Source organism: Thermobia domestica, chromosome 9 (assembly GCF_964235325.1).
Source record: "Thermobia domestica chromosome 9, izTheDome1.hap1.1, whole genome shotgun sequence".
NCBI lineage: Eukaryota > Metazoa > Arthropoda > Insecta > Zygentoma > Lepismatidae > Thermobia > Thermobia domestica.
In genome coordinates this window covers 95,009,739-95,023,899 of record NC_137462.1, presented here as the reverse complement: position 1 = coordinate 95,023,899, position 14,161 = coordinate 95,009,739, and the positions used below count along the sequence as shown (strand labels likewise).

General features: G+C 34.8%; 1 protein-coding gene across 1 annotated transcript in view; it reads right to left on the bottom strand.

Moving 5' to 3' along the window:
* Window positions 1-853: 853 nt before the first annotated feature.
* Window positions 854-14,161, bottom strand: part of LOC145694045 (rh5-interacting protein-like) — a 44,988-nt gene continuing 31,680 nt past the window's right edge. Inside the window, exon 5 of the mRNA XM_081770184.1 lies at window positions 854-1,264. Within this exon, the coding sequence (XP_081626310.1) occupies window positions 1,092-1,264 (173 nt within the window). The 3' untranslated portion in view covers window positions 854-1,091. The remainder of the gene's footprint in view (window positions 1,265-14,161) is intronic.

Below are 14,161 nucleotides of genomic sequence, written 5' to 3'. Positions count from 1 at the left end.
TGTTGGATGGCTTGTATCATATCACTTTGGCGGTGGGACTTAGGGATGGGGGAGGGAAGAGATTTAAAAATCATCGAAAACGACCGATATTAGTGTTACATTATACTAAAGTATAAGGCCGTTAAAATCCATGCCACTGAAAACAACAATAGTATATTTCACGGGTACTAAACGCGTGTGATGAGTTGTGCACTTAAATTTTTTATTGTAACCCAGCGAACCGGGTAATCGCTGCTAGTTTTCAATAAAGATGAATCGCTCATAGCCTTAGTTATTTTGAGTGTCGCTCAGTGATACTCGTTCAGTTTCGTTTCTCACTCTTCACTCAGTCAACACACTACACAAGTTGTTCTGTTTGTGCTTTAGGGAATCCAATTTATGTCAACAATTATGTGTCTATCCGAGGTATCAACCTGACAAGTCTTAAAGAGATCTTTCTACAACTATACCCAGAAGAAATATTGAGCCATATTTGACCAAGAAAAAATATCCCGGTATCTTAATTAGTGTCCACAAAGGAGCAGATGAAAAAGTGACACACCCATGTGTGCCACTCTGGCCACTTCGGTCCGAAAGGGATATTCAATTTTATTAAATAAAAAAAAGGATATTTAGTTCAGTTCGGAAGTATTGTTCATATATATATATCTCCATAAAGTATTACATATCTTGCGAATTCTGTACTTTTCTTACACTTACACAGAAAAATGTGATTACGTTCAGCTGTGATCATGGATATTATAGCGTGATTTGAATTCAGATTTTGAGCAGCATACAATGTTGTCGGATTTTCACAGTTTAGATTGTATGATTAATCAATAGAAAAATATATTTTTTTTTGTAATTTCCCTTTATTTCAGCGTGTTGATATTTTTACAGGCGTACTCTTCCTAGGACTGATACGTCAGTTATAATGTTTTTCAAGTTCTGTAACATTCCTAAAAATAAGAACTCTTTACACTTTATTCACTGGGACTAACTCACCTGTACATAAATTATGACAAATTACCTGTTTCTGTGCATTTATGCCATTGGTTAATGTATGTTGAGGTAAAAATAATGGAAAAATTTCATTTACTCTCCACATGCCTTCAATACCCGTCAGGAACGCACATCCATTTTCCATTAATATAGGGGTCACCCAAATTATATCCTTTTTTGCAAATACAAGCATGAAAACAACTATTATCATTGATTTCATCAAACGAACAATATCCTCCTGTAACTGCTCCAGTTTGCCTGTATTCTTCATTCTCGTCACAATCTAGAAAAAATATAAATTATGTCATATGCACTCTGAATATACTTATTACTATATATATGATAGACCGGGGTATTCACTAACACTCAAGCTTTGATTATAAAATACTCTTTTGTTTTTGCAAATAGATGTAAGATTTCTTGTTTATAGAAAACTTGGAGTTTTTTCTGTTTACTAAAGTGCAGAGGAAAGTCAAAAGTAGTATTTTTCAACAAATCAGTGAGATGTTTTAAAAATGTACCTATGTTCAGAATTGCTCCAGTGGTCGGGATAATACTGAACGTAATGTTTGCTTTAAATTTTCCTTTACGAAAGAAACGAAACGCATTAAAATACTTTAAAAATATACCGTAATTTAGTACTTAAATTATTAATAAGAATTGTAAATACAAACAAAACTAATACATATATAAAAATAATGAATAAAACAAACTATTCTAATTAATAAAACTAATGACGCTTATTACCAAGACATGATCTATTTCCCAAACCAAATGTTATTACTTTTTGATAATTTCTTCACACCATAGTGCTATCCCGAACACTCCGGGGTAATGGCAAACATTCTGTCTCGCATTTCCCCATGACACGCCATTTTATTGTTATAGTTGAAACTAATTGTTGATTGAATACAGGCTAGTAAGATTACAAAGAATTAATGCTCACATATAGAGTACTATATAGCCTTATCTGTAACAATATAGATAACATAAGAGACAAGTTATCTTGCCCAGATCGTTAAATCAACTTTATAAGTGAATCAACAAAAACAACAACACGTCTTCTTCCTGGCAATTTACTCAACTGACTGTCATCAAATTTACGCTACACTTTTCTACCTCTTTTCCTTAGCGTACAGCAAAATCGTCTCTTTTCTAACAAGCTTCCTTGGACGTCAACTTGGGTGTTCGGCATTACCCCAGTGTTCGCGAATGCCCCGGTTTCCCATATATATATATATATATATATATATATATATATATATATATATATATATATATAAAATAACAGACAAATTCTGACCAAAGCATATATTAACTAATAAATAATAGCGTTACAGTTTCGGCAAATTAACTTTGCCTTCATCAGACACATTATGAAATACAATTTCTAAGATTACAGCTTATATACTTCTTAAAGTGAGAGGATGTATTCCACGAACCAATCATATTCGTCCTTTCCTTAACAATTTTTAATTAATACAAATGCAACTTTTAATGATCAACTTTCACTTAAGAGCTAAACTTTTAATTGGCACACCTGTGTATGAATAACTTTCACTTTTGAAAAACATAAACTTTTAATTGTCTATCCGTTGTTCAACACACCTGTTTTAATCTCTTCTTTCTTCTCTGTTTTATCCAATATCTTTCTCCATACCTCATGTATATTTAGTCCACATTTGTCTGTTATTTTATAAAAGAAGTTCCAAAGCTAGAATGAGTGGCATTCATATATATATATATATATATATATATATATATATATAGAGAGAGAGAGAGAGAGAGAGAGAGAGAGAGAGAGTGAGAGAGAGAGAACACATTAAACATTCAAAGCATAAAAATAATTTCAGACAGTGTATCCGCCCAGTAGATGACTATTTTTACAACTGAATACATAATAATTATAATTATATACGCAGGCTGTTAATGCACTCTACTGGCAAATTGTAAGAGACAGTTACACTAGGAGAAAAGTTACAGTTACCCACAGTTACACTGCAAACTAGGAGAAAAGTTTGTATGGACCTGTTGAGAAAAGTGTATAGTTTCAGGGAAACTGTTAACAACATTGTGGAAAAATTAGATTTCAAAACGCGCTGGTTTGAATTCGATAGCTCGTAAAGAGTCGTTTAATATTAGTATTCGTATATCATACATACGCAATCCAAAAATTGATGTTTCGTTAATATGTAATAGGTGTACAAGCGATTCACCACAAGATCACAAATGTGCTCTCAATAGATATTCAGATATGATGTGATTTCAAGATGAGTATAGAGTAGACAAAAGACAAGCCGTGAAAATGTGTGCCCGGAATGCTTCAAAGAAAGATCGAAAGTATTTGGAAACATCACAGAACAGTTTTTCATGTTCGGAGAAAACCTGTTGCAATGTTTTGTTATACGTCAAAAAAAAAAAAAACCCGGGAAATAATCGTGACAAAATATATCGCAGTGCACGTTATTATTATCTGTTCTAGGCAGTGTTGGGTAAGTTACTTGTAAAAATGTAACGCGTTACAAGTTACATTACTTTCTCTTAAAATGTAACGCGTTAATTTTAGGTCCGAAACTTTGAATATTTGAAAAAATCTTATTACTTCAGTTTTCCGTACTACTATTCCTAACGATATTATTTATTATTATTATTCTTATTATTATTATTATTATTATTATTATTATTATTATTATTATTATTGCATGTTCAGAATCGATTTACGTAAATGCAAGGACAAATGTGTATTTGACATCTATATGAACATTTTAATGTAATGTAACATTGGCTAAAATGCCATACTGCGTAACTCGTAGGGATGGGCACGAGTGAGTTCGAGCCAGTTCTCTTTGAAACCCGATTCGAATAGAAACAGACATCTTTGAACTCGACCCGAGAACTCGGCTTGAAAAATTTCCTCCAACTCGACTCGAATTCGGGTTCTGTTTCGAGTCGAGTCGAGCCAAATCTGGTATATAGTTTCGAGTACTCTCTTCAGGTATCTTACATAGACAATATAATTATTATCAATGGTACTACTACTACTACTACTACTACTACTACTACTTATTATTATTATTATTATTATTATTATTATTATTATTATTATTATTATTATTATTATTATTATTATTATTATTATTATTATTATTATTATTATTATTATAACAGCACTGTGTATGAACATCAAAGATAGGCGGTTTAGTTCTATACCTGAATATTAAAGAAAGTAGTTGGTTACTAACCTCGGTAGTCGTGAAGTCTAGGACATTGTTCACGAGTTTCTGAATTTGGGTTGAGAGTCTATATTGAGTATTCGGGTTCGAGGCAAACATTGTTAAAAGTTATAGGGCAGTGGCCAAATATCTTCAAAACCTCTTTGCCCGGGTTTAGAATTGCCAAGGACTGGAGCAAACAGCTCACCCAACCGAGTTGGCTAAAGCCCTTCGCTTAGTTGAGTCGAACCGAGCAGATGGCTCAACCCAACCAAGCCAGCTCGAGCCGATGGTTCACCCCAAGCCAGCCGGCTCGAGCTATCGCCTCAGTTAAGCCGAGCCGAGCTAAGCTTGTTATAAAAAAATCTCTCATCGCTATCGAGGCGAGACGAGATGCGAGCAGTGTCCCCTGTCGTGAGCAACACTTAAAGGATTCCATATTACTGCTTAGCTTACATTTCTCATGGCTTTCGTTTCCCAGTGTAATCAGGCCATGATTCCAAAACAAGTTAAAACGAGCGAGCCATTTATCAAACTCGACTCGACTTGAAACTCAACGCCAAAAACAGTGAATCCGCTCGGAACTCAACTCGAGAATATTACTTTTGACTCGACTCGAAACTCGACTTGGATTCGAGTCGAGTTTTAGCTTGACTCGTGCCCATCCCTATGCGTTAAAAAAATGGCTGGTTATTATTATTCTGCTAAACTAATTATATAATAATAACAATGTTGCTATGTAAAATTAAAAATACAGAATATAGAGAAACATTACACTACAACTGACAAAATGAGAACACATGAACTAGGGGATGAATCAAAAGTTGCCAAGAACTCTAAGATCGATACATGCTTCTGAATGCCAGTTGTTCCAAACTTTATAATCAACGGGACTTTAGGATATGCAAACTGATCTAAAAGAACTCTAATATTACATAGCATCAACATTACACCAATAAAGTAGGCCCGCTCATCAGAACTTCGTTTATTCATATTAAACCTTACTGAATGTCGTTAATTATGGCACCCTAGCTATTGATAAATATTTCCTTGCGGGGCACCACTTTACTTTTAAATTCTGTTCACCATCAACTTCAGCTTTTAAGAAAAAGTATTCTTTCAAATGTTCGAAGATAAAATATTTTCGTTCTCCATCGTTATAAAAACAACATCAATCAAAGTAAAATAGACTACCAGTACCACTGCTCTTGTAGTTCACTCACTGAATTATTGATTTGTAGCTGTAAAAATCTAAGACAAAATCTTCCGGGTGCTTGCAATCAGTACACGAGATGTTCCTGAGGCTGTCGTCATCTTCCAAAAACAGCAAGTGGCTCTATATTTTGTTATATAAAGAAACAAATCAAATTGTATCTATGAATGTATTTGCAAGCCTATCAACGTAAAGTTCGTAAGGCGAAACGGGAAAATGCACATCGAGATTTCCCGTTCCGCCTTACATTAAGATGAAAAGTGATAACAGGTTTTACATGCAAATTTCATTGCTAGGGGTCTCAAGGCGAAATGTGAAAAGGCGAACAGTGCAGGAATCGTCGGTCACTGACATCTTTCATGCTCCATTGTTCCATTCTGAGAAATTCACTTACAGGAAAAAAACATTTGTTTCCGAATAAAACATACATATATTGTAGTTACTCATCCGAAATGTAACTCGAAAAAAATAACGCAAACTAGGTACGTTACTTAAAAACTTGTAACGCGTTACCGTTACAGTTACTTTGGAAAAAATGTAACGCGTTACTAGGAAACGTTACTTAAAAAGTAACGCGTTACAAGTAAGGCGTTATTTGCGTTACGTTACTTCCCAAGACTAGTTCCATAAAAGCGATGCTACCGCAGTAGCAGTAACACTAGCGCTCATTTCAGCGGGTGGCTGCCACGCTAACTATACGTCCGTCTGCCAAATCTGATACCAGTGGCTGCGTCTTCTGCTTCACTTTTAGTTTGTTGCGCAATCGTTTTTTTTTACCTTAATCTGTACTGTGCAGTTGTATTCTGTTCTTCGACGTTATTTTTTTACATACAATGATCGATGATGATGAAGACAACATCAATATAATGAACCATTTACATAGAAACTTCGGAGGAAAGGGGGCATCCAACGTCGATTGTCCCGTCCCGTTTTTTTTTTCTTTAAAAATGTTGGCAACCCTGGGTTCTGCTGTTATTCTTAATGCTCTGATACTGTATCCATACCTATTGTATTTGGTTTTCGATTGTATATTATAAATTATTGTATCAATACAGTAAACACCCACTTAATTACCAACCATGCCATCACTTGATATTCCAACACTATGTCGCAACCCCAAATGCCAAAAGAAGAAAAATAAACAATACAACTGTTCAATAAAATGTTCATTGTACTAACAAATGTGTTACTTTCCTCACTAATACAGGTAAATGTGATTAATTTTTTTAAAAAATATGTAGCGTTATTCTGAAAGTTACAATTTACTATTTAGACATACTTAGATACACACTATACCTCCGTGTGCGGGGGCTGATGGTGGAAGATGAAAAACTAACATTCACGTTCTTTGCACTTCCTCTTGAGCGTGGTGATGGGGGGAGGGGAGAAACTTCTTTCTCCTATCAGGTTATGTAGAACAGAGAATAGGAACACGACGGACTGTGACATGGCTTTCCCTAACTTTTATTTTTTCCACCATGGTGTTCCATGCTCAATGTTGTCATGGAAGGCACTTTCACTAATTTGGCTTGTTCTTGAAATCAGAGCATGTGTGAAAATTCTGTTGAAGGCATTTCTGGCATTTACACCCATTCGTCAATATGAACTCTTTTTTCTTATTTTGGCTTGAGAAATCATCTTTTACAGTCTGTCGATGTAGTTCATTAGTTCTCTGTATATTAATTAGCTTAACTGCTCGTTTTTCACACGGAGACATTATCTTTATGGAACGCATTATAATTCCTTTACCCTTACGATACGTATCGAAACGAAAGCTTAATCATTAAAACAAGCATGAGATACATCAGTTTTGACAAAATTCATTGGACTCTATCCACTAAAATAAGCCATTCAGTCAAAGTGACATGATAAAAACATAGCTATCACTACGTAATAACTGTTGCAAAAATAATTTCAAAACGGACAGCCGATTTTCCATCACCCCGAAAACTGGATTAGACACTGAGCCGGATTATTTTGAAGAATGTATTTTTCACTTCTTCTTCACTTCGCTGTTAAGGGGGCTGAATCTGGAGTTAACTGAAACTTAGAACCATTATTTATCTTAGTCATCTCTGAAACTATATGTTAATTTCGGTCGTTTTTGATTTATTCTATATTTGATCATTTACCTGTCCCAGTAGCAGTGCTACCGCTATCTCATTCGCGCGTTTCTTCAACTTATACACCTGTATATACGAACTTACGATCGAAGTAAGTCGTATATATACGAACTTCGGTAGAAATGTCTCCAAGAGTTTCAAAGTTATAAAGCATTACATACAGGGTATTTCAAAACAACACCAATAACGAATGGGAGGTGATTCCTCACACCAAGATGAGACGAAAAGTATAGGCTCACCTTGGTGCAGATATGCTTTCTTTCGGAGATATAGGCTGCTGAAAACATGAAAGAAATGAAATTTAAACGTCCAAAGCTCCAATACTATCGGACCTACCATAGCCGGGTCAAGACTTCATTTAGGAACTAGTATGTGCCCTATCTAAATGTTCATGTTTCTGAATCCTGCAGTATTTCGCAACAATTTTTATAGGGGTAGTTGGTGAGTACTTCAAATTATATGCCCGTAGCCAAACTGCCTTTGCAAAAATTGTTACGTGATTACCTTAGCATTCTGAAACATGTATTTGTGGATAGTGCACATATTAATTCCGAAATGAAGTCTTGATCGTACTACGGTAGGTCTCATAGTTTTGGAGCTATGAACCTTAAATTCATTTTCGCATATGTTAGGTAGCCTATAACTCCGAAAGAAATCATTTGTGCAAGCAGGTTGCTCTATACTTTTAAGAGTAATCTCCCAAAAGTTATCGGTGTTGTTCTGAAATGCCCTGTACACATACACACAAACACAATTTTAAATATATAGATTACAGAAAATACATTTACTCCCCTTCCTTTGAAATGAAAATTTGAATTCAAAAACGCTTAGTCATATTATTTTCTAAATTGACTGGATCGAGAGAGATTCAAAACCTTCTTAAAATTTGTCCGTTTACTCCTTAGAGCACGCATTGTAATCAAAGTAGCATAATAAAATGTAAAATAGGTCATAGTCCATTAAGTACCAACGTTTATTAAAAATTGGTAATCTGTACGATTGAAGAGGTGTTTGCGAATAAACATCAATTCATTCATTATTTTTACATGTAGAAACATATATTATTGACAATTCCTTCTAAAATGGGAAATTGCAAATACAATGGGACATTTATTCCTTCATTTTAAATGAGAAGTGTATATATGTATCTCCTCTTCCTAAGGTCATATAGTAACATCTAGTAATAATTTCTTCGCTTAAAGTTTCATCAGAGGTTTCACGTAAGGAAGAGAATTTCAATCAATGTAACATGATAAAATTCTAATGTAGAAAATTATCTTCTCATGTTCAAAAGTCTATAAAATTGATGCATAGACAACGTCGTTAGATTAGCTTTTTCATTTACGATGTATTGTAGCAGGTGTACTTCAAAGTGTAGAATTCACTTACAATTACAAAAATGTGAACTCTAACGTGCAATCGGAAGTTTATTTTCTTCTACAAGGTTCATTTAATTCGAACTGGCAACACTGCTACGATGGAAGTGTCGTGTGGTCAGTAGACAAATGATGAACGTACTATGTTCCGTGGATGTGTACGAGTCAGTTTAACGCAGCTGCAGTCCCATATTACGGTGTGTGTGGCGAGTAGACATTGTTAAAGTGATTGTTGTGTGAAATGCCGCCCTAAGCAATGTTCACGCGTACAGAACAGCGTGTGTTTATGAAATTCCAGGTGTCAAGAGGGCGAAATGCTAGGACGATTCACAGAAGAATAGTAGAGACCTGTGGAGAAGCTGCTCTATCGTATCGGACAGTGGCGAGATGAGTCGCAGGATTTCAGGCGGGCGACAGTCAACAGACATAATGCACGGTGCAAAGCATATGCGAACGGCTACGGACGAGAAGACTACGGACACTGGTTGACGGAGATCGGTGCAGGACTTGTAGTGAAATGGCGCAGGATCTAAACCTTTCTACCGGATCAGTGTTCCGCATTCTAACACAAGATCTTGGCATGCGGAAAATTGCAACCAGGTAGGTATCCCATGCTCTGACCTAGGTTTAAAACTGGTATAGGTGGGAATGTGCGCACCTACACCTTCAGCGTTACAATGAGGAAGGTGGTGACTTCTTTCACCACTTTACTGCAAGTGGCGAAACGTGATGAAGATCCTACGAGCCTGAATTGAAATGTCAGTCCCGTGAATATTGCCACCCGTAATCTCCACGACCGACAAAAGCTTAGATAAGTGCCAGAAAACGTGTAGGTGATTATGATAATGTCATACGACCACGAAGGCATTATCTTGTCACATCAAGTTCCACCGGGCGTTATCGTTAATGCTGCATACTATGCTTCATACCTCAGTCACTATTTGCGACCGGCATTGCAGCGCAAAAGTCCACACCTCCTGGAGTCTTTACCAATCCTCCTACACGACAATGCCAGATGAAATACAGCCAATCCGATACAGAAACTGTTACGACGATGGGGTTGGGAGGCACTGGAGCACCCGCCATACTCCCTAGATATGAGCACCTGCGATTTTGATCTTCTCCCAAAAATGAAAGGACCTCTCAGTATTAGTAGTAATACATTCCCAGCATTGTTCGTGCCTTAGGGCGCACTCTCAATACCCTCTTACAAAGTGGGCTTTGACAGATATTCAACGGTTACCAGACATCTCGCGAAGCGTTCAACGGACTGGCGGAGAGTACATCGAAGTACTATAAGCTTCTTGAGATGAGTGACTCACTACATTCCATTTCACAACCATGTTACTTCGAGTTAAATGACCCTCGTATATTTCGAAGAATTCTACACTTCAAACACTTTGAACTACACTCAAAGAGTTCGAAATGGGATATATGTCAGTAATTCACTACTTGTTGACCTAATTAAATATTATGGTCGGTTACTGAAATTTAAAGTTTTACTAAGCCAAGTTTGCCTAATTTAATATTGTTCCCACGAGTTTAGATGAGACAAGATTAAAGTCTTTCTCGTCTGGTCTCTTGCAAACGCCATCTCGTCTCGAAAATTATACATACATATATATATATATATATATATATATATATATATATATATATATCGTCTCCAAATCTCCGCTTGTTATCGAGACGTTACACAAGAACTATCTTGTCTCAAGGCATCTCTACTGTTGCCACAAGACCAGGTGACAGTTTAAAATCTGACTTCTCTTGGCTGTGAAAATGCTGTCTCGTCTACGAAATTGATTGTATTGTCTCGAAGTATTACTACTAATTTAGTGCCTTATACCACTTTCACCTCAATACAGTAAATTTCCTAGACGATCAGTACAACTGATTTCCTCGATGATTTCCTGTATCAATAAAGCTTTATAAGGAAAAGTAAACATTGAAGATGGAAGTCTGTTGTGAAACAAGTAGATAGAGGGGAAATTGCTATAATGCATTTAATTGGGTAGTGATGACACGAGAGGAGACAATAACGTGATTTTGGAGACGATAAGTAATGTGAAAATTTATTATAAAATTCCCTAAGTTACTGATTTTGAGAAATATAATTTACGGGAAAGCATTCTTTATGTATCAGTGGGCATACAGAAAGTAATTACGAAACATTGGCAAAGAAAAATGAAGAATAATACTAGAGATGCAAGAACGGCAATTTTTCTTACTTTTGGCACCGTGCTGAGTTTTAAACATATGTAGTAGTTTATTTCTTCTAAGATACAGAAAACATAATAAATATTTACAATCGTAAACAAACCTCCCTCCGGGGCTCGAACCGCCTTCGATCACATTTATTGATTGCTTTTATGCTTTCGCGCTTATCTCATACGTCTGTTGTTCTACAAGATACGATTTTCATTATCATCTTCCAATTCATTCCTGTTGATAGATAATTTTTACTGTTTGCTTTATTTATATGGACTCTGTAGATATAAGATATTTTAGAGATATTTTATTAAACATTTGAAGCAAATATTTGATTGATTCATTTCCACAAACAAAACATCTAATAAAATTTTTATATCTATGCAGGTATAAGAAATATTGATATGGCATGTAGACTCAATATAAATAAAGAAATCAGTGGAAATTATCTATGAAAAGGGAAAAATGGAACACTATCATAATGGAATTCATGTCTTGTAATAGAACAGACACGTAATGTGTAAGGAATTAGTAGCTCAGTTGGTAAGGGCGCGAAACTAACGAATGTGAGTGAAGGTGATTCGAGCCCCATCCACAGAACTTTTTGTTTTTCTACTATAATTGTTTACTTTATGCTTTTAGTTTGTGGAGAAAAGTAACAAGTACTACTTATGTTTAAAGCTCATGCTACGTGACAAAATATTTATCGTGTATAATCTCGATAACGAGTGAAAACTTCGAGACGAGACCTGTGATGGGTTCATTTCGGGGAAGATGTTTTTCGGGAATATTCCTTAGGAAAATTCCCGGGAAGATTCCCAAAAATGGAAATATTCCGGGAATTTTTGTACAAACACAAAGAAAAGTGAATTCTATTACTACATTACGATTTCAAAGGTAAATTCGTTTCTTATCACCGTATATTGTTAGTGTTATGTCTAGAGGACTCTTCAAAATGTATATTCTGAACGGTATTAAGTTGTTTTATTAATATTATATTATATTTAGAGAGTACGCATAAATGCACATTTACTTACAATATTTTGCATGCAAGTAAATGTGTGAAGAAATGGTATAGTAAGCCCACGTACTTTTACACCGCTAAACAGTTTTAATTGAATGTAAGTATTTTTTTCTAAACTTGATTCTACTATTGATATTATAAACATATTAAATTTTTAAAATTTTAAACAAATTAGGTTGGGTAACTGTCAGTAGATACATATCTCACCATGTCTTAGAAGACACATTTGCGCATACATATTTATGTTCACAATAGTAGCAAGATACTGACCTGGTTTTATAATTTAGCACTGAACATTGCTACATACGACCTTTCTTTCTACCTGTTTCTTGAAATTTCATGCATTAATTCACATGTAAGAAAAGTCCGAGAACCTTTTCAGAAATTCGAGTCAGAGACAAGAGACAGCCCGACGTCTATTAGTAACGGCGTTTCGGAGTGCATTGATAGTACTTGATCTCTTTCTACATAACTTCTACATTACTTTACAAATTGGCTCCTTCCCATCATTTGTAAATTAGTGCTTTTCTACTTTCTAGTGCAAATGGAAATGGAACCTAAATATCATATTATTAGTTATATAAAGTACTGTCAAAGAATTTTATCTTTTTAATTTCCAAATTATTTAAAACCTAGAAGTAATTAATAATAAATGAAAATAAAGTAATTAGACACATGGTTCTTATAAACTGGAAGAAATGAAAAAAAAATCCTTCTCGGGAATTTATATGCCAGGTAAAAGAAACCGGGAATATTCCCATTTTATATTTCCCTTCCCACCGGAAATATTTCCACTGCCCATCACTAGACGAGATATACATAATTTTCGACACGAGATTGTGTTTCCAAGAAATAAGACGAGACAGTCTACAATCTCGTCTTGACTTGTCTCGTGGTAACATTATTAAATTATAGAAGTTTGCCTTAGGAAAACTTTAAATATAAATAACCATCGAAAATATTTAATTAAATGAACAGGTAGTGAATTTCTGACACATATTGCATTTCGAACACATTGTATGTAGTTATTCGCTAACAATTACATAAATATTGCTTTAAGATGGAAAGGAAGTATTTTCAACGAACTTAGTTCACTACTGAATTATCTATGTATGTGTGTGTGTGTGTGTGTGCGGTTGTGTGCTTTTTATTGGTTAAGTTTTCAATTTTGAACTCTCTATTTTGTAGGGAATAAAAACTATCTGAAAGTAGTGATTGAGCACTTCGCGTCGATATTACCATTCCCAAGATATTGGCCTACAAATTTCTGATTTCGGGAAATTTAAGTACCCATATCTCGGAACTATAAGTTATAGAGAGATAACATTGCTGTTGACCAAACCTAAGAGGACAGTGAATATTTTGGTACGAAATAGTAACCGGTAGCCACTAGCGAATGGTCACTGTTCCCCAGGTATTGGCCAAAAGAAATTTCTATTTCGGGAGATATAAGGAGTCATATCTCGGGAACCGTAAGTCATAGATTGATGATATCGGTGTTTGTCAATATCTAATAGGATGCTGAAAGTTTTGCTAGCAAATAGTAACCTATAGTCACTGGTTAAATATGTGTTTTCAGCAGTATATATATATATATATATATATATATATATATATATATATATATATATATATATATATATATAGTAATACAAAGTGACAATTCAATTCCATAGATTTCCTAAAACGCAGGTGTATGTAAGTGTATTATCTATTGAATTTAATGAACTAAACTTAATATACAATTTCATATAAATTTCGCAAAAATTGATTCCTTTAAGTATATTCTGACAACGTTTTCTTTGAATTTTAGGAGTGCCAGCAGCGAAAGATATGAAATTTAGTATTATTTTATATGATGTAATTAGCAAATAAGTTTGTAATCAAAAAAACAATGTTTCTAAGAGCGTAAGGAAAATATTTAAAGAAAAAAACAATGACAGTAATTTCCCAGACTCTGTTTCAATCAATTATATTACTGATGTTCATTAAGCAATGGAAAGAGTTTTTTCCAAAGATTC